At 39.1% G+C, this 20584-nt stretch overlaps 1 protein-coding gene across 7 annotated transcripts in view; it reads left to right on the forward strand.

Moving 5' to 3' along the window:
• The window catches only part of MYCBP2 (MYC binding protein 2), a 212535-nt gene extending 195411 nt beyond the window's left edge, over positions 1 to 17124 (forward strand). For all 7 annotated transcript variants that reach the window (XM_042839182.1, XM_042839183.1, XM_042839184.1 and 4 more), the window contains 11 exons: positions 1629 to 1748; positions 2805 to 2906; positions 5976 to 6104; positions 8511 to 8643; positions 8880 to 8983; positions 9454 to 9642; positions 10134 to 10241; positions 11191 to 11400; positions 14997 to 15104; positions 15292 to 15457; positions 16298 to 17124. In XM_042839182.1, the coding sequence (XP_042695116.1) occupies positions 1629 to 1748; positions 2805 to 2906; positions 5976 to 6104; positions 8511 to 8643; positions 8880 to 8983; positions 9454 to 9642; positions 10134 to 10241; positions 11191 to 11400; positions 14997 to 15104; positions 15292 to 15457; positions 16298 to 16413 (1485 nt within the window). In that variant the 3' untranslated portion in view covers positions 16414 to 17124. The remainder of the gene's footprint in view (positions 1 to 1628; positions 1749 to 2804; positions 2907 to 5975; positions 6105 to 8510; positions 8644 to 8879; positions 8984 to 9453; positions 9643 to 10133; positions 10242 to 11190; positions 11401 to 14996; positions 15105 to 15291; positions 15458 to 16297) is intronic.
• The last annotated feature ends 3460 nt before the right edge of the window (positions 17125 to 20584 follow it).

Below are 20584 nucleotides of genomic sequence, written 5' to 3' on the forward strand. Positions count from 1 at the left end.
TGACACCAAATTGGCTGGAAGTGTGGATCTGCCTGGGGGTAGCGAGGCCCTACAGAGGGATCTGGACAGGCTGGAGAGCTGGGCTGAAGCCAATGGGATGAGTTTCAACAAGGCCAAATGCCGGGTCCTGCACTTCGGCCACAACAACCCCAGGCGACACTACAGGCTTGGAGCGGTGTGGCTGGAGGACTGCATAGAGGAAATGGACCTGGGGGTATTGATTGATGCTCGGCTGAATATGAGCCGACAGTGTGCCCAGGTGGCCAAGAAGGCCAATGGCATCCTGGCTTGCATCAGAAACAGTGTTGCAAGCAGGAGCAGAGAGGTGATTGTTCCCTTGTATTCAGCACTGGTGAGGCCGCACCTCGAGTACTGTGTCCAGTTTTGGGCCCCTCACTGCAAGAAAGATATTGAGGCCCTGGAATGTGTTCAAAGGAGGGCAACAAAGCTGGTGAGGGGTCTGGAACACAGGCCATATGAGGAGAGGCTGAAGGAGCTGGGAATGTTCAGCCTGGAGAAGAGGAGGCTCAGGGGAGACCTCATTGCTCTCTATAACTTCCTGAAGGGAGGTTGTAGTGAGCTGGGGGTCGGCCTCTTCTCTTGTGTCATTAGTGATAGGACCAGGGGGAATGGCTTCAAGCTACGGCAGGGGAGATTCAGGCTGGACATGAGGAAGTATTACTTTTCAGAAAGGGTGGTCAGGCACTGGAACGGACTGCCCAGGGAGGTGGTGGAGTCACCGACCCTAGGGGTGTTCAAGGAAAGACTGGATGTTGTGTTGAGGGACATGGTTTAGTAGGAGCTATTGGGAATAGGTGAACGGTTGGACTGGGTGATCTTTTAGGTCTTTTCCAACCTTGGTGATTCTATGATTCTATGATTCTATGTGGCTGAAGAATTTGATGAAAGCTGATTCAGCTATTTCCCAGAAACAATACTGGGGAAGAAAATAAGGTTTGTATATTTATTAGAGAAAGGGAAAAAGTAGTTTAGTAGGAAGTTAGGTTTGTTTCCTTTCTACACCTAGTTCAAGGTGATGCTCTAAATGACCCTGATTAAAACTCTTTTCATTCTTCAGGAGCGCTGGTCTGTACATAGAATGACTATTTATTTTTCCCCTTCAAGGAAGGGTCTGTTGTAGGTACCAGTGCGATTCCACATTATGTATTTTTGTTTCTATTTACTTCATCAACATCTTTGGAAATGTGTAAAAATTCAGGTAGGAAAGGAATGTTAGCTGCAAATACGAGTGCTCAGTATTTGTAGTGAACGCAAGGATTAATGCGATGACTCTTGTATGTATGTGCATGTTTTTCTCAGTTGCCCCACTTCATTCAGTGCATAGCCTGCAACATACATTGGGAAATAACTGGCAAGGGAAGCCAGTTTGTTCAGGACTTTTTTTTAACAGTTGTTGCCAGTATTTTTTGTAGGGAGGGTATGTGTAAGTGGGAAAACATCAGGGAAACAGTGGATTCTATGCTAAACCTGGGACTTAATCTTTTATGTTCTAACCTGAGATCATAACCTACTATTGCTTGTAGCAATTCAGTTTTAGTTGTAAATGTCTATAACAGTTTATTACAGTTTTTATTAACATGTAAAACACTTACATTCCTCTTTGTCAGGGTCATCTGTCAGAGGCTTGGTCCCGTGTGACAAAGAATGCTATTGCTGAAACCATCATAGCTCTGACCAAAATGGAAGAAGAATACCGATCACCAGTGAGATGCATTGCAACAACCAGAGTAAGAGCTCTTCTGAATTTCGCATTAGTTCATTGCAAGCAAGGATTAAAAGCCCATCTGAGAGCTTCCCTATATTTTGGCACAAATTCCTTTCTATGGGAATTCCCTTATATGGGTTTTCTCAGGAAACAATTTACACAGTATGCAGCTTATGTTGCATCCCAACTACAGCAAACACTGCTTGACCTAATGGAAGTCTTCCTTTCTCTGTGTTGCAGCAGATTGACTTGTTTTCTTTGTGGTAAAAAAAGTACTCCATTAAAATCCGAATTTTGAATAAATACACTTCTGAGGTAACTCTGCCACATCTCAAGGCTGCAGTGCTAGTTGAGTCAGGTCTTAGATAAGTACTGAACATCAGGCCAGCTCTCCTTGTGAATAAACTTAGTTCTGCCATGAAGGTGCACATTTTGAAGGAAGTCTTAGCAGACTCATTCAAAGAAAGCCATTTTGTCCAAATGAAAACTTGGTCAAAAGCCATGGATTGCAGGATTACTGACAAGTTATCCTCATGTAGCTAATATATCTAGTATTTCACTGTAGACAGCGGAGAGAAATAGAGAAAACCCTTCCTAAAACCTGAAGACATTTAGACAACCCCCTTATACTTTATCTCAAATGACTAGGATAGTGAGAAGAGAATAGGGAAGTGAATCACACTGGCCTAAGATTTTTTTATTAGTGTATTATGTTCAGTTTTTTCCCCACAATATCTCCAGTGCTTGGGAAAGATATATAAGTTGTCATATTTCTAATATATTCTGGTTGATCTTTCTTCACTGTTTCTCTCTTGCACGCTAACTACCATAGTTTTGACCATAAAGTGAGGAAATTGAAAGAAACAAATTAGTTCCCAAGAGTTCAGTAAGTTTTATTGGGTGCTTGGCTTCTTTTGGTAAACAAAAATTTTGTATTGCATGGACAAGACTTCAGGTAATGATGATACAGTTTGCAAGTAATGGTATTATTCTTGTCTGTCAAAGTTTAAATTTGTTGTATTTGAGATTTTTAATTTAGTTTTTCTATAACATTTAATTCTATCTTGCCTTTCAATAGTTATGGCTGGCCCTAGCATCCTTGTGTGTACTTGATCAGGATCATGTTGATAGACTGTCCTCAGGAAGATGGATGGGAAAGGACGGACAGCAGAAACAGATGGTGAGACAGAAAATTATGTGTTTCTGTGTTTATTTTTTTTGTTTACTCAGTAGTCAAAGAATTTAGAATAAGTAATAGGAAAAGATACTTGTCCTAACCTTATTCCTCCTTCTGACCCCAATGGAAATAGTACGTATACATTTGAATTATTATAGACTATTTATAGACAGTTTAAGTTTTATAGACAAATACTCTTCAGAGAACAAAAATTCCCACTTGAAGTAGTAATAAGGTAGCAATTCTGGTGGTATTCAGGGTGAATAAAAACCTGTCTAACACCTAAAGGATGAGCTTTTGAGAACAGCAATTCAAGTAATATAATGCTTTCTATCAGATGTTTTTGCTTTCTGGGTTTTTATAACATTGTAAAGACAATACTTTTATATTCCTTTTTAATTTAGCTTCATCTTCTAGATCTAAGAAAGAGATCAATTACCCAAAAAAAGAAACAGTCTAAATGAATTTAGTAAAGCTACCATTTACCTGGAGGTTTTACAACTTTAATATGAAATATGGTGGATGAATTGAAATTGTCTGTATTTTTCAGTGTTGCAAAAATCTTATGATATTTTTTTATGTGAATCTGGAAAGGGAAAAGTAATGGAGCTAATCTTTCTATGAAGAGTTTGGGTTTGATGAATCCCTGTGGGAGGCAGGGGTCATGCCTTCCTGCTAGCAACTGAATATGCTTAAGAGCAAATAATCCTCAAGAGCAGTTCAGTGTAGGTAAAAAGAGAATACAGGAGGTGTAGAGCTGCAACAGCAAGGACTGAAACTCTGCTGAGAGAAGGAAGCAGACACTAAAGGTTTCTGAGATGATTAAGAAAAGGCTTTCTTCTGTAGACCTTGTAATTTAGCGCAGAATATTGTTCAACTGATAGAAAACTTGAAGACCAGAAAAATTTGCAAAGTCATGAGCAGAGACCTATTTTTAATCTTTAAAAGTTGGCTTCCCAAAACTTTTTAGTTTTCATATCTAAAAACACAGCTTCATAATCTAATGAAACAGGTTTAGAAGAAGAAAACCTTGCTGCTTTTTAAGAATCATGCAGTATCCCAAGTTGAAGGAACCCACAAGGATCACTGAGTCCAACCACTGGGTCCACACAGGACCACCCAAAGTCCAAACCCTGTGTCTGAGAGCACTGTCTAAACACTTCTTGAATTCCATCAGCTTGATGCCAAGACCACTGCCCTAGGGAACCTGTTCAGTGCCCAACAACCCTCCAGCAAAGAACATTTCCCTGATACCCAGCTGTCCCTCCCCTGACACAGCTCCACAGCTGAACAGAGCTCAGCGCTGCCCCTCCGCTCCCTGTGAGGAGCTGCAGCGGCCATGAGGATACCCCTCAGCTCCTCTGCTCTGGACTGAGCAAACCAAGGGATCTCAGCCACTCCCCATACATTTTCCCCCCAGACTCTTTGCTGTCGTTATAACCCCCCTTTGGGCACTCTAATAGCTTTATGTCCTTCTTGCACTGTGGCACCCAGCCCTGCCCCCAGTGCAGGATGTGAGACCGCAGAGCAGAGTGGGACAGCCTCTTCCCTCACCCAGTGGTAGCGCTGGGCCTGCTGCTCCCCAGGTACAGCCTGCCCTTTGGGCTGCCAGGGCACACTGCTGGCTCACCTTCAACTTGCCATCAACCAGAATTCCCAGGCCCTTTTCTGCAGGGCTGCTCTCCAGCCTCTCGTTACCCAGCCTGTACATACATCCCAACTGTTCCTGTTCCAGGTGCGAAATCCAGCACTTGCTCTTGTTGAGCTTCATGTGGTTGGTGATTGCCCAACACTAAAATTTGTCAAGATTGCCAAGGCAAAGTCTCTCAACCTTCAAGGGAGTCAAGAGCTCCCCATAATTTAGTGTCATCTGCAAACATATTTAGTATACCTACAAGCCCTGTACCCAAATCATTTATAAAAACATGAAGACAACTGGTCCTAAAATGGAGCCCTGCGGAACCCTTATAGTGATTGTCCACTAACCTGACATAACTCCACAAACTATAATCCTTTCAGTCTGACCTGTCAACCAATTGCTCATCCACTGCATTGTGGTTTAACCACAGAATGAACCATTTTAAGACAGATCTGCAGAAGAGATTTTTTGTTAGATAATTAAATAGCTGAACTAGAAATGCGGATTCCATAATAAAAAAGACTGGCTTTATGAAATCAAATTTAACTCATTTCATCTGTCTTTGCTTTGGCAGAAGTGTTTCATTGCCTTAGGTTTCCTGTGTTGTTCCACAGGAACAAGCAGCAGAGGATTAGAAAAACAGAACAGAGGTCTAGTTGGTAGATAAGAGGAAAAATTCAGAAATTGGAGCTTATTTAAACAAGTGGAAATGTCAGAGGAGCAGCCCAGACACAGGCAAGCAGATATATGAGCTGCTGAACTCATTCTGAAATTCCCCAATCCTATTTTTATATCAGGATATTCAAATTTTGAGGTGAAATGTGTTCCCCCTCGCAGGAATGCTGTGGAATGGATTCTATGTTACATGAGCAATATCTTGGAAACCACAATTTCTGTAGTACAGTGGAAACTCAGAAATTTGCATAATCAAAGTCACTGAATATTGTTTTTAGAGATATTTTGAACTGTAAAACAAAAACTGTGTTGAATTAAATCTTTCTGCAGCTTTGATTAAGTCTTTGAACAATCTAAATATGCCGTATCATAGTAATTAAGGAAAAATATTTTGTTTATCTACAAACTGTTCTGTTAACATGCCCATAGCCCCATGTTAACAATTTCTTCCTGTGTAACTCTGCCTAGTTGAAAATGATGTCCCAAATGTACTGTAGAATACATTTGTGCTACGTCACACAACATGTAAGATGAAGAATACTGAAATACTTATGTAGTAAACTGGGGCTCTTTGTGAGTAGAAGTAGTTGTTTAGATATTGATTATTCTAAAAATAGAATTAGTAGTCTGAAGAAGCTCTTTATCGTCTATTACTAATTTGAGGGTTAGAGCTAAGGGAGGATACAAACAAATGCTTAAAGGAAATGAAGGATTTAATAAAGGGAAAAATATTTAATGATGTTTCTTAATTTTTTCAGCCAATGTGCGATAACCATGATGATGGTGAAACTGCTGCCATCATTTTATGTAATGCCTGTGGGAATTTGTGTACAGATTGTGACCGATTCCTTCATCTCCATCGACGAACAAAAACTCATCAGAGACAGGTATTCATGGCATCGTGTTGTATGTACTGCATACATTATGTTCATTTCTCCTACTAATATATAAGCAAGTGGTAGTAGCAAGACTCAAAATGCTGTTTTATTTTGAAGATGGAATAGATACATTTTCATGTAATTCTTTGTTCCATTTTAGTGAAATTCCATTGTCCGTTATCTTATAAGATTTGAAAACAATGTCACATTCTCTCATTCTAATTCTTACACTACATCAGCTTTTTTCTGTCATTCTCACATTGTCTAGGAACAGTTTCAGGAAACTTCTAGAAACTGGAGAGCCTTTCTTAAGTATACCTTGGTTCTTTATTCCTTTTAAACTATACCTCCTCTACTATTACTATTGCATTATAGTGTTTGTGAACCCCTTCATTTTTAAGTGTTTAGATTTTTTTGATGTTCAGAAGATCACTTGACAGGAAATTTTCCCACTGATTCCCTATGACAGTCATCTCTTATTTTTCAGTATTTCCCTAGTCCTCATGTTCCCATTATCCATAAGCTTGAAAACTTCCTGATTTTTATTTTATTTTTTTTCTCTTAGGGACGATATGTCTTTTCTCTTTGACTTACCTAGCTGAGTTTTTGCACATTGCCCTTTACTTTGCTAATTAGTGTTCTTTCATGCTAGCCTTTCATCCTATTAATGTGTAAACCTGAATGTTTACTCTTCTTAGAATATTTTTTTCTCACTGCAATTTACACTGAAGATGCTGTTGCTTTTGAGACTATTGAACATTTCCTCTTTCTTGATACAGCATTTATCTTTTAAGTCTTTGTGGTCATTTATAAGTAGTCGTAGGAAAAGGGGAGGATATTTGTACAGAGGTTAAAATAATAAATCTAGTTAATAAAACTAATTCAGTGGACACCCTTACTAATCTCCCTGCTGAAGTCCGTCTATGATAGCGTTTTACTTAGAATCAGGAATGTGCTTTTGAAACAGATATGATCATCCCTCCTTACCATGCTTTGATTTAATAAAGAAGCCCTTTGGGAGCTTGAACTGGATTCCTTCCAATTGAAACAGACAAACAAAGATACAGGGATATACGTAGTGCACTTCAAATGCTAGCAAGCAGTCAGTGCAAGGGATCAGCTAGTCCAGAGCATGTGATGTAAATATCAGGTCTCTGTTTTCCTTGGTGCCTCAGTGTTTGCAGAGTGCGTTCAGCCTGGAAGTTCCTTGTACATCTGTTACATACTATTTTTTAGCGTGGATCTTTGCAATCCCATTTGAAATTTTCCTTTTTTGTCATCTTAAGAAGATGATTTTATGCATCTGTTCTTCTGTCCTGTCACAACACAGTCTAGTCTCATTTATTTTTCTGATTTCTCCTATATAGCCTGTTCAGATTACAGTTGATAAAAGTAAGTTCTTATCTCATAGAAGTCCTCACATCTCTCCTTTAATCCGTCCAAAACAGCTACTTATCAGATTTTCCTGTTCACCTCTAAAAGCATGTTTAAACTTTTAATCTTTATTTACCACCTTTACCTTTACATCTTTCATGTCAAGCCTCCCCATTTAAATTTTAAGTTCTGTCATGTTCCCTATTGCCTGTTTTCTCTTAGCTTCCTTTTCTTTGTCCGACTTCTGTTTATGTTATACGTACTTCTTATCTGTTTTTCCTCTCCTATCAAGAAAGGAGTTACTGTGACCTGCTTATGCAGAATCTTTGTGAAGCACTTACAGTTTTTGTTTTGTGATTCCAGCATAAATTAAGATACATCTATACCCAGGAGAATTCTAACTTCTATTGCGTTGCAGGTGAAGTGAATAAAAACAGAACTACCTTTGAAACTAAGGAAAAGAGAAAGAGACCCGTGAAGTCTAACATGGATCTCTTATGAATTTTTGATTTTTGGGGAAAAAAAAAATAAAAATAAAAATTTCTGGATTCTTAGCTAAAAACATGCACTGCATATTTATGTGGAAGAGATGTGTTGATATATAACTCATTATGTAGTCCATAATATTATACATAAGGACCATAATTATCAGTGCTACTTCGATAAATTACTGACATGGTGAAGATATTTCTAATGTTATCTTCTGCTTTTAATACTCTGGTCTACTGGAGATGATTATTAGTTGTGAGCTATAATCTCCATCTCCATTTGAATTAGAAAAATGTTGTGCAGCTCTCTCCTTAGCATTGCTGCTCTATTGCTTCCCAGTCATGTTATCTGGTGTGTTTGTTTTCAATATTTTTATTTTTTAAACCACAAAACCTCTTCCCACTATGTACAACTTAAGGGATGTATAAATTAAAAATAGCTTGCAGTAGACAAACCTGGCAAAATCTTTAAAACATCTGATCAAAGTCCAAAGAGAGAATGACAAGAATAACATAAAAATGGTATTTGTTATCTGTTTGATTAATATAACAGGTATTCAAAGAAGAAGAAGAAGCTATCAAAGTTGATCTGCACGAAGGTTGTGGTAGGACAAAGCTTTTCTGGCTGATGGCATTAGCAGATTCTAAAACTATGAAAGCTATGGTGGAGTTCAGAGAACAGACAGGTAAAACACAACTTTTATTAGATGTACTCTTTCCTGATTATTTTTTACCTTTTAACTGAGCATTTGCCCAAAAAGTATTAGGGCGATGTTCTTGATTTCTGCTTATAAGTATAAATAGAACATTTTAAATGTATAAAAGTTGTTGTTTTTCTGGTTGGTTTGTGATTGTGTCTGAATATTGGTCACTTATATTTCATGATGATAGCAGTCATTTCTGTTTCCTTTTGTGGATGTAGGCAAACCAACCACCAGCAGTTCTGAAGCGTGTCGCTTCTGTGGTTGTAGGAGTGGAACAGAATTATCAGCAGTGGGAAGTGTTTGTTCTGATACAGATTGCCAGGTCTGTATTAATAAATATCAGTCATTATGAGATAAATAAGACAGAAGAAAGATACTGTAGAAAGACTCGTGTTTTGAGTAAACCTTCTCCATCCTTTCCTTTCCTGAAGAACCAAAATCTGCAGATGTTCTAAGGCTGTAAATTCAGGGCAAGCAGTGATTACATGAAAGGAATGTTACAAATACAAACAGAGCTAATAAATATTTCTGTATATCAAAATGAAATGTTAAAATGTTTCTTTATGTCATTGCTATTTAGGAATGATATTTTATAGGAATGTGAATGCATCAGTTCTATTTCATTTACACGAAATGTTCAGTTTTTCCCAAGTATTTGGTCTAGCAGTGGACAAGATGAATTATCATTCTTTCATCTCAGTTAATTGCATGAACTAGTAGTCTTTCAAAAAATAGCACTATATCAACCTGTTCTTGGGCGGGGAAAAAAGATCAAATGTTTACCTTTCACAGGAGTATGCTAAAATTGCCTGCAGCAAGACACATCCCTGTGGCCATCCATGTGGCGGCGTTAAGAATGAAGAGCACTGTTTACCATGTTTGCATGGTTGTGATAAGAATGCTACAACTCTTAAGCAAGATGCTGATGACATGTGTATGATCTGTTTTACTGAAGCACTTTCAGCAGCACCGGCTATCCAGGTTTATCTTTTTTTCCCCCTTTTAAAAGATGAATCTTATGGTTGTAATACTATATGTGGAAGAAGTTAAAATATAAAGTCCCTCAAATTACATTCTCAAGAGTTTCAGAACAAACATGGTAATGGTACAGGATGTAACTGACTTGAAATGCTTTATTTGTTTTCTGGCATTGCTGCTGTTTGAAACAAGAATGTTGTATCAACTTATTTTTCTGTGTTTATTTAAAATACATGGTATTTTATAAATAAGAAAACAACTGAGATATTAATAAATATATATCATATGTATTTCATATGCCCATTGGCTATCTTGGAGAGAAAGTGTTACGATTTTAACAGCTGCTTAGTATTCATTCTTTTTTTTTTTTTTAAGAAGAAAACAGAGATCTTCTGGGATTTAAAACATTAATTTTATTTTATATATGTTGCTGCTTAAAAGCAAAGAAAACGTATTTTTGTGGTTAACATTTATGTGTTGTTCTTTTTCTAAAGTTGGACTGCAGCCATGTGTTCCATTTGCAATGCTGTCAACGAGTACTTGAAAACAGATGGCTTGGGCCAAGGATAACTTTTGGGTTTATGTCCTGTCCTATTTGCAAGGTAAATGAGCTGTGTGTTTTCTGCAGAGATCCAACAAGTTGCCTAATACTCTTTCTACTTTTTTTCTTTTCATTTTCAATGATTCATTGCTTGTTGCAATATAAAATAAGTATACTTCCTTTGTTTCCTTAATTTCTCATGTCACTACAGAAAGGGTGTCATTGACAAATCTTTCTACTTTCCCTACTATTCCCTGAATTAAGATTCTTCTTAGAAAGTAAACATAATGCAGACATTGTCTAAATGCTATCTTGTTATTAGCACCATCTGCTTGTAAATTTGCAGTTTAGGTACTAAGGGGAAAAAGGGAAGAAGTAATCTTAATTCACACTGTCTCAAGCAAGGAATCTGGATTCTCCATTTTACTTGCCTCTTTCAAAGCTTCTTTGCTTTTCAGTAACAGGACAGAGATGAAGAATATAGAATATATACTTCAGTATAATTAATTAAGCTGTCTGCTTATAATTGGTATAAGCAAAAGTATGTATATAGTAGTTGCTGTGAAGCATTTTAAAGCCTCAGAAATGTTAAATTTGTGCACTGTCAGGCATTTCTGCATGCTATGTTTCTTTCTTCACGTTGTGTTTGGTAATTAATGGCAATAGCTTTGTTTAATACTTAGTACAGAGGACTAGAAGGCGTTATTCCTATTTGCCGAGTAATAAAAAGGAGCAAAATTAGAGAAAAAATAAAATCACATATGTCACATACTCTTTACCATTCCTTTGTGTTTGTCACAGTCTGTTGTAAGGGCTGCTGATTTCATATAACAAAAGGCCATATAAAACACTACAGTAGCAAATGAAACACATCAGCCTTTTTTTTTAAGCATCCACTGAGTGCTTGTGACATCCATTATGCTATTTGTGCTTGACCATTTATAAATTATTACAGCTCCTCTGCAATAAATATACAATAAATTTTAATCATTCTTTTTTTAAAATTTCAGAACAAAATCAATCATACAGTATTAAAAGACTTGCTTGATCCAATCAAAGAACTTTATGAAGATGTAAGGAGAAAAGCATTAATGAGATTGGAGTATGAAGGACTGCACAAGAGTGAGGCCATTACAACACCAGGTGTTAGATTTTACAATGACCCAGCTGGCTATGCCATGAACAGATATGCTTATTATGTTTGCTACAAGTGCAAAAAGGTATGACAGTTACCACTTTCTCAAACTGAATGCATGTTATTCTATGAAAAGTCATTTAAAGAATGGAACGTATATTTAATATGTTGCGTATGGAAGAGGAAAGCAGGAAAAGAAATTGCTTTAAAAAAAAAAAAAAATCAATGTTTTAACAAATCAGATGTACATAGTATCTTAAAACTCAAAAGATTATACAGAGGAATTTAGAAACCAAAAGCATATTGAGATGATAGTTTTCTTAAAAGAAAGTGCAGGTGATACTGCGCACCAACTATCCCTTTGTCCCACCTCTACTTCATACTCCATGTGAACATAGGATGTTATAAACATGTATTTCATTTTAACTCTGGTATGGGGAGCTTGTCATTAAGCTAAATTTTCACCTAAATTTTACTTAAAATGGAGTTAATGAGAACAACAGTAAACAGCAAATTTGGGGCAGAAAAACAACTACTTGTGCAAGCCTGTTGGTATGGTTTTCCCCAGCAGTAGTCTCAAAAGATGGGAAAGTGTCTTTATGACAAAGAGTTTGGAGGAGTAACTCTATGCCGAACTTGTGAGAAAGACACAGGGTGATACCCCCACAAACAATGGTGGATCCCCTCCTCTGCCATCATCAGAACAGGGGGAGGCAATTTAAGAGGAGTGGAAACAGGTCCCAGCTCAGCATCACAGGTAACCCCCATCCTGACCTACCTTGGTTCCACAGACGCCCCTATGTAATACGTTTGAGGCTCTGAAACTTGAGCAAGAGGTAAGTGAGGATGTGGTGGGAAATCCACCCTGAGGTTGTCTAGGGTGAGGCAATTGACTCCACATCTCAAGACTGCCTCCACCAAAAAGGACAGAAGGGTGATGATGCCCTGCTGAGAGGAAGGGAGGGCCATATATGTCAGTCTGACCCTACCTGAAGTGAAGTGTGCTGTCTCCCTGGGGCCTGGGTCAAGGATATTTCTAGGAAACTTCCTGGTCTGATTCACTCCTTTGAATATTATCCTTTATTGATAGTTCAGGCCGGCAGCGATGAAGTTGCTGAGAGGAATCTCAGGATGATCAAACAGGACTTTGGGGGACTGGGCGAGCATACATGTTGTATTTTCTTCTATCCCTTCAGTGACAGGGAGGGATATTGAGAGGAGCAGGAAAATCCATCTCATAAACACACAGCTGAGAGGCTGGTGCAATCACAGTAATTTGTTGTTTGTTTGTTAGTTTTTACCATGGTGTGGTTTAATTGGCACCTGTCCTGATGGCTGCAGAGGGTCTCATCTGTCTCAAAGGGGGAACCAGATCCTAGCCCAGGAGCTGGCAGGGTTCATTAAGAGGGCTTTAAACTATATACGAAGGAGGGGTGTTGGTGTGGCTGTCTGTATTAGAGTGCTCTGATGTTGTTGAGCTTGGGGCTGGAAATGATAGTATCTATGGGTAAGGATCAGTGGGAGGGCTAACAAGGTGGACATCCTGGTGAGGGTCTGTTATAGACCGCTTAACCAGGATAAAAAGGCGGATGAGGCGTTCTACAAGCAGCTGGCACAAGTTGCACCATCACCAGTCCTTGTTCTTATGCAGGACATCAAACTTCCCTGATATATGCTGGAAATACAGCACATAATAAACGGTCTAGTAGGTTTCTAAATGTGTGGAAGATAAATTCCTAATGCAGCCGGTAAGAGAGTATACCAGGGAAGGTACCCTGTTAGACCTGCTGTTCACAAAGGACTGATGTGTCAATGGTTTATAGACTGATTTGGTCCAGTTCTGTGACTAGTAGGGCAGAGGGATACATAGATCTGCACCTCTGAAAAGGGGAAATAGGGACCCCGAGTAATTAAAAACAGCAGCAATTATCTGATTTACTAAATATGGTATCGGAATGCAAGATAACACACTACAATGCAATATAGTTAGAATTGAAGCAAATAAATATAATGAGAGAAAGTGTCCAAAAGATGGAAATGCCTCAACATAACACTGAGGTGAGATGCACAGTTGTATCCAACAGCAAGGAGGAGAGCCAAAGCAAAAAAGGAAATCAGGTGACCTTGCCAGGGGTCATATCTCCTCTATGAACGCAAAGTCTTCTGGGATATGTAGTTCTTCTCCTCTGGACAAGCAGCCAGAGCTGCAGCATTAACTCTTCAACTCCCAGTGTACTACATGATGTTATGATGTGGAATACTGATAACCAAAAATCATAAAACCGTAACATTCCACCCCTTATTCCATATCACTACATCATGCTTAATATATACAAACAAACCATAATCACTAAACATTAAACACACACACATACATATACATGGCATTACTGACTGCACTCCCCCAGTATCAAATTCTCTTTTGGTACACATTGAACATCCCCATTTTTTCTTCATCACCACCAGGTGGACCCAGATCCCTGGACAGAAACAGTTCCATGAAGCGCTTTGCCCTTCCCAGAAGCTGGAAAGAACCAAACTGCTTTTCCCAACATGTCCTTTACATGTACCAGAGGGACCTTATCTCCCTTTACACATAGGTCTAGATGCCCTAGATCAGCACTAAAATCAGAATCAGATGAAAGAAACAATGGGAACTTTCTTGGCCTTCCTTAACGAAAACGATCTCTCTTCTTCATCCTTTCTCCAGCTTTTATTCCAGTTCATGTTTTTGTTATACTTTGTTTCCAACATTTGATGCTCATTATTTCAGTGTATTTCAGTTGTTTCCCTCTTTTTCTCCTCATGTCTCGTTGTTCCCTTTCATGCTGTATGCATGTGTCTTAATGGTAACTTTCAACTGTCTAACTTCTGACTCTTTTCCTTCCTTCAGCTCCTGCTCACCCTGAATTTCTACCTAATTCCCTAACTTTCATCCCTTGGGAATATCCCTTTTAATTTGCAGCATTTGGGGGAATGTGAGCTGCTTACATTTTTGCTTCCTCGTACTCGCCTTGAGACCACTTTCCCTAACCTCTTACGGTCATACAGCCCTAACCATCACAGCAAAAAGCAGGGAAAGCTAAGAGCAAAAGATCTATTTAGAATTCTATATATTAGCAAATGAGATCATAATGCAGGAGATAAGGGTGTTACTTTTCACCTCATTTCACCACCCCATGAGAAAATACTTCAGTATATGAAGGAATTCAGAGTTGGCTGTCTTACCTGGTGCATTTCAGTGCTTGATGTGTCTTGCTAGAATAATATGAGAAGTTATAATGGATTTATAGAAAATAGCAACATTCTAATTATAAAGGATCCCACATGAGCATAAAAACTGATATTCCCTTCGGCTGATAGAAAGCTGTCCTGGTAGAAGGTATCTTTGTTGTCTCCAGCCTCCGTCCTGTCTATATAACATCCAAACGCTGTTTGAAAAGCCATCTCTTGCAGTCACTTGCATAGAGCAGAGTGTGTTGCGTGGTTTTTGATCTTGTGTGTCCTGAGATTGAGAGTTCTTGTCTGAACACCTAAAAAAATATGTATGGAATTGCAGTTATTCAAGATAGTGGGCACAATGGTAATCACCTTTATTCATCATTTTTCCAATAAGGTTGGTTTAGTTAAAATAATAGTTGTCTGTTGTTTAATGTCCTATTGTTCCTATATCAAATTTAGGCGTATTTTGGTGGTGAAGCTCGGTGTGATGCCGAGGCTGGACAAGGAGATGACTATGATCCAAGAGAGCTTATCTGCGGTGCATGCTCTGATGTTTCAAGGGCTCAGGTAAGCAAAGAGCTCATACTGGTCCTATTATATAATTCCAAAGAGTACGTGAGCCATACAATAATTGACTGTCATTCACAATTATATGTATTGTAGCACATATATACTACAAAATATAGAAATGTATTGGTTGGATTGTTACAGCATTGTTATGTCATTTAACAGTGCTTATCTTCTTTCTATTTAGATGTGTCCCAAACACGGTACAGATTTCCTAGAGTATAAATGTCGCTACTGCTGTTCAGTTGCTGTTTTTTTCTGTTTCGGGACAACACATTTTTGCAATGCTTGCCATGATGATTTCCAAAGAATGACAAGCATCCCTAAAGAAGAACTCCCACACTGTCCTGCAGGTAGTATTTTTACAAAGCAAATTTACCTAACTAAATTCTGAAGTAATTAGTTCTAATGGATGTTCTTATTTCTCCTTGATGATAATTTTGAGGAATATCATGAGATCAATCATACAAATTTTAAATTCTGTAAGTGCAGTAATGCTGGAATGTGTTTCCTCTATGGATGCCTTCATGCTTTTTTTATTAAGATACTTACATAAAAGAAGTAAACAAAAAAGAAATGAGATGTCACTTTAACATTACTTCTGATTGCAGAGTACAACTCTTGCTCATACTTACTGGTTTCACTTCTAGATTATGCAATTATTTTTTTCCACTTAATCCATTTTTCCACTTTTTCCATTTAATGAAATTTGTTTCAGTTACTTCTTCCTGTAAACTTTTTGCCTTTCCTGTTTCTTTTAATTACATGGCAATTTGGTCTTTTCCCTTTAGATATGTACGTAGTGTGTGATGTAACTCGTAGAGAACTAACAGTTCTTGACTGAAGTGAATGGCTGTATTTCTCTTTGCCTGTTAAACCTTTAGACTTCTTGCTTGAGTTTGTGCGAAAGCACCTTTCTATCTGCTGTTCCCTATGAATTGTAAGGAATGAATAATAAAGGCTAAGATATATTCATCTATATATAAGTAACGTATAGTACACAATATTTGTGGTAGGTGGTTGGCTGGACTCCATGATTTTGGAGGTCTTTTCCAGCCTTGGTGATACCATGATTCTATATTACTTTCACTTAATATGTTTTTGAAGATCATATGTTTGTTTCTACTGAGTCTGCAAGCACTGACCCCTCCCCCCCTCCACCTCTTTTTCCCTCTCCCTTATATTCACTGTAGGTCCCAAAGGTAAACAACTTGAAGGAACCGAATGTCCACTTCATGTTGTCCATCCACCTACCGGTGAAGAATTTGCTCTGGGTTGTGGAGTTTGCAGAAATGCTCACACTTTTTAGACTTTTTAAAAACAAAACAAAACAAACAAACAAAAAAAAAAGCAGAGCAAAATAGGTGCCCTCATCCCTCAAATGTCCTAAAAATAAAGTCCAGTTGGGATGAGGATGGGACCATTCCTTAACCCAGGTAAAAGGAACAATTTGCAGTGCAAGAAGGATGCCAAAACCATGTACATAATTCTTGCTGTGAGAAGTTGACATTTTTTTGAACCGAGACATCAAAACTTGTGAGGTGTTTGCATGTGGCCATTACAGTCATCGGCTAGGAAACATTGAACATTTACAAATAAATAATTGCTATTAAAGGATCTGTGTGTCTGTGGACTATGAATGATAATGGCTTTCAGGAGAAAGGAAAAAATATTGATTATTGTATACTGACTTTTTGTAATCTTGTACAATTGTAACGCATCACAAGTGGGGATGGGAAAGAAGAATATTCTGGTTTATTTCCTAGACTGTTATTAAAAAAAAATTGTGTTAGGAAGACATAAATGTAACAAGTATCATGCTGTATATAAAGGTATCAATGTTTGTCCTGTATAAGAATTAAGTTACAACAGCAGTTTCATTTAAACTTCTGGGTTATGTTTGAGCCTGAAATTTTAATGAAGTGCAATACTGAGTGTGCCTCATATCTCGCAGCTGTAAACACAATGGAATGTACATGTCAATAAAGCCACTGTACATTTTTATACAGTGAAAGTCTAACAAATGTGTAAGTCTTAATTTTCAGAACCGTTTTCTAAAACAAGGGATTTTTTCCTCATATTTACTTCAGAAGATTCTTCTAACAAGAATGGGCAGTTCTAAGATATGGTTCATTCCATCTCAGTGTGAGAGAGTTGCCACCTGAATAGCTCGGATGCAGATGACTAACATGTGCATCTTTATAGTTAGGTGAAGTCATCACAACCACCTCTGCAGTCTAAAACAGAAACAGTGTTTTGAAGCCTGGATATCCCAGCCTTCAGCACCAGGCAGATTTTCTGGGAGGGTGACAGGACATGAAAAATATAAAAGGTTTATGTCTTTGAAGTGTTCTTCTGCCTTTGTTGGCTGGTAATGTCTTGCTGGCTTTGTTTCTTTTGTAAATACAACACCAGTTCTTTCTCTAGTCTTGTGTGAAAACACTTTCTGAGAGGTAAAAGGTAGACACTGTGCCCCGAGGTTTGACAGTCATTTTTAAATATTGCCAGATATTTTCAGAGAACCACTACGGACCTTAATAAGACTGATTGTCTTTACTAGAAAACATACATTGATTACTCATTATTTGATAATCTTGTTTCTACAACCAATGAACTCCTGTTGAACAACCCGAGTCACTTCAGATTGGTAGATGAAGGCTGAAAGATGCAGAATGAAGTTCTTAAGGACTCCTCATTATACAAGAAATGTGCTTTGGGGTTATCAGAATTAATATAATTGTTGTTTCACAGGTATTGCAATAAATTTGGGTGGGTTATACCAGTGATATCAAACCAGTGATTAGAGTGCAATGAGAGGAATATGAAGGACAGAAGGTAGAAGTGTATTTATTATGACTGTCCCTGCCATACTGTTCAGATTAAACTTTCCTTTGCCCATACACAAACTCTCATGTCACTGTTTTCCTGCTCTTCACAAGGACTCTCAGGTTCTTATTTCTGTCCTCATCCACTATAGACAAGTCCTTTTTTTCCTTCCATTGCTTTCTGATGACTATTTCTCCATTTTAGGACTCTCTTCCTGTACACCAGTGAGGTAAACAGTGGATTTTTCAGCTTTTCCTCTCACTCCCTCTCCTTCCTCTCTAAGATGCCTCCATTATTCTCTACTCTGTGCCATGAAGTGACAGCACAAAAAGTAGTAGCCAGGACTACTGACAGGAAACAGAAGAGGGAGTCAGAAATTCAGGGCATTTGTGCTCAGTGGAAATTAACACACCAGAAGAAAGAGAGCTCAGCTAGCCTTGTTCTTTCCAGAGCTGCAAGTTCTTCAAGAGGTGAACTTAAGATTATGCTGTACAGCTAGGTGAGCCTGCTGTGAGCAGACCCATCAGCCAGTTATTGGCTCTACCCAAAGAAGGAATAAGCCCTGAGTATTTTCACTTCCCCAACTTAAAAACAACACAACGTTGCCTTAGATGTGTGCACCACCTTTCCTGATCTTCCTTCACTTGGTCCCAGTCCCTCTGGTTTCCTTTGATGAGATAGAAGATGAGGAAAAGTATCAAAATGGAATGTGGTGCAACCTATTATTACGCTGCCTTTTTATTAGCTGTTAGGAATTAGAGCTGCTGGCCCCTCCCAATCTATTCTCAGTCAGTGTTTTCAGTGGACACTGCTCCAACCTATTGGGTATGAGAATCTGGCAGGCCATGTGATTGCTGTGTAAGTTCTTGATACAGTTCCATGCAGCCTGGAATTGCACAATTATTACAGAGCAGACAAGTTGAGCATTTTTAGAAAATTTCCAAGTATAGCACAGCAGTTACACTTGAATTCCATTTTTGAGATTTTCAGCCTTCCACTTTAGAATAACAGTATAATTAACTTAAGAAAAAGATATTTCAGCTGGGAAAGGAATGCCAAACAACATGCCACATTCAGTTTATACAGAGGTTTGGACTGAGTGAGGGACAGGCAGTGTTGAAATGTTTTCGCCCAACACAACTGCCCCTCTTTGATTCCTTCTCCCAGGTACAAGGCACGGTCAGGTGTGAGGGGTAGGCTCTCAGGCAGAGCTCAGCTGCCATGCTGACATACAGACCGCTGGATGCTCCTCTCCTATGCAGTGCCAGACACTCACGTCACCACCTCTCCCCCTTGCGCCAACCTCAGCTGCTGATTATAGCCAGATGTCAACGCAAGCCACTAATCAGCTCAGCACACAGTGAGGTGGCTGTGTATCTTCCCAGCAGTCTCACATGCTTTTCTGTCAGCTATTGTTCCACAGCCCATGCAATGGAAGCACTCAGCTCTTGCTTGCACACCGTGCTGCAGTTCTGCTGCAGCCAAGCTGAGTCCTCAGCTTGGCTTACACGTCATTTATTTAACTCACGGGTGTATTCCTCAGCACACACCAATTACAGTAAAAGTTAACTCGGCACAATTAACCAGTCACCATCAAGGCCCGATAGTCATAGTGCTGCTCCTGTAGTCAGCACAGAAGTGATCGTCCTTATGCTCAGCTCTGGTGAGGCTGCAGCTCGAATACTGTGTTCAGTTTTGGGCCCCTCACTACAAGAAAGACATTGAGGCCCTGGAGCATCTCCAGAGAAGGGCAGCAAAGCTGGTGAGGTGTCTGGGGCACAACTCTTAGGAGTACTTTAAGTACTTTGGATGCAACTGTTTCTTCAGGGTTTGGTGACTGAAAACCTTATAAACAGAACTTGAAGTATTGTATTTTATTTTTCTACACAGACCCCATGAGTTAGGCATAAGTAAAAGCAGACAGCAAACAGGGCTCTACAAGGAGGACAAAATCGGTATGACAAGTGTAGCATTAGTGGGTCACTTATTCACAGTTCCAACAGCTAACATATGGTTTGTCCTGGCAACAGTGACGTTGCCAACCCAGCTCTGCTCCTACAGACCCACAGATGGCTGTGAGAGCTCGATCCAGTTGGAGCTGCAATGGTGGAGGCCCCAGGACCCTGAGCTATACCTGCAGCCCATTACTGTTCTGTACTATTTGATGCCCCTGCACCAAACTGACTCCATTTTGCATGAACCCCTCATGAAGCTACCTGCTTGTAGCTTGGCTTCTATCACTGCAGCTACTTGCATGAACGAGCACCATCCTTTGGCATGGGAGGAAAATCACAGAATCATAGAATCACAAGGTTGGAAAGGACCTACAAGATCATTTAGTCCAACTGTCCTCCCACAAGCCATTAAACCATATCTCGTAGCTCCTCATCCAGACGCCTCTTGAACACTACCAGGGATGGCAACTCCACCACCTCCCTGGGCAGGCCATTCCAGGGCCTGACTGCTCTCTGAGAGAAAAAGTTTTTCCTTATATCTAATCTAAACTTCCTCTGGTACAACTTGCGGCCATTTCCTTGGGTCCTATTTGTTGCTTGGGAGAAGAGGCTAAACCCCTCCTTCCTACAGGAGGCTGTAGAGTGCAATGAGGTCTCCTCTGAGCCTCCTCTTCTCCAGACTAAACAATCCCTGATCCC

The sequence above is a fragment of the Centrocercus urophasianus genome, unplaced genomic scaffold (genome assembly GCF_019232065.1).
Source record: "Centrocercus urophasianus isolate 14NV4802_14NV808 unplaced genomic scaffold, USGS_Curo_1.0 seq_9, whole genome shotgun sequence".
NCBI lineage: Eukaryota > Metazoa > Chordata > Aves > Galliformes > Phasianidae > Centrocercus > Centrocercus urophasianus.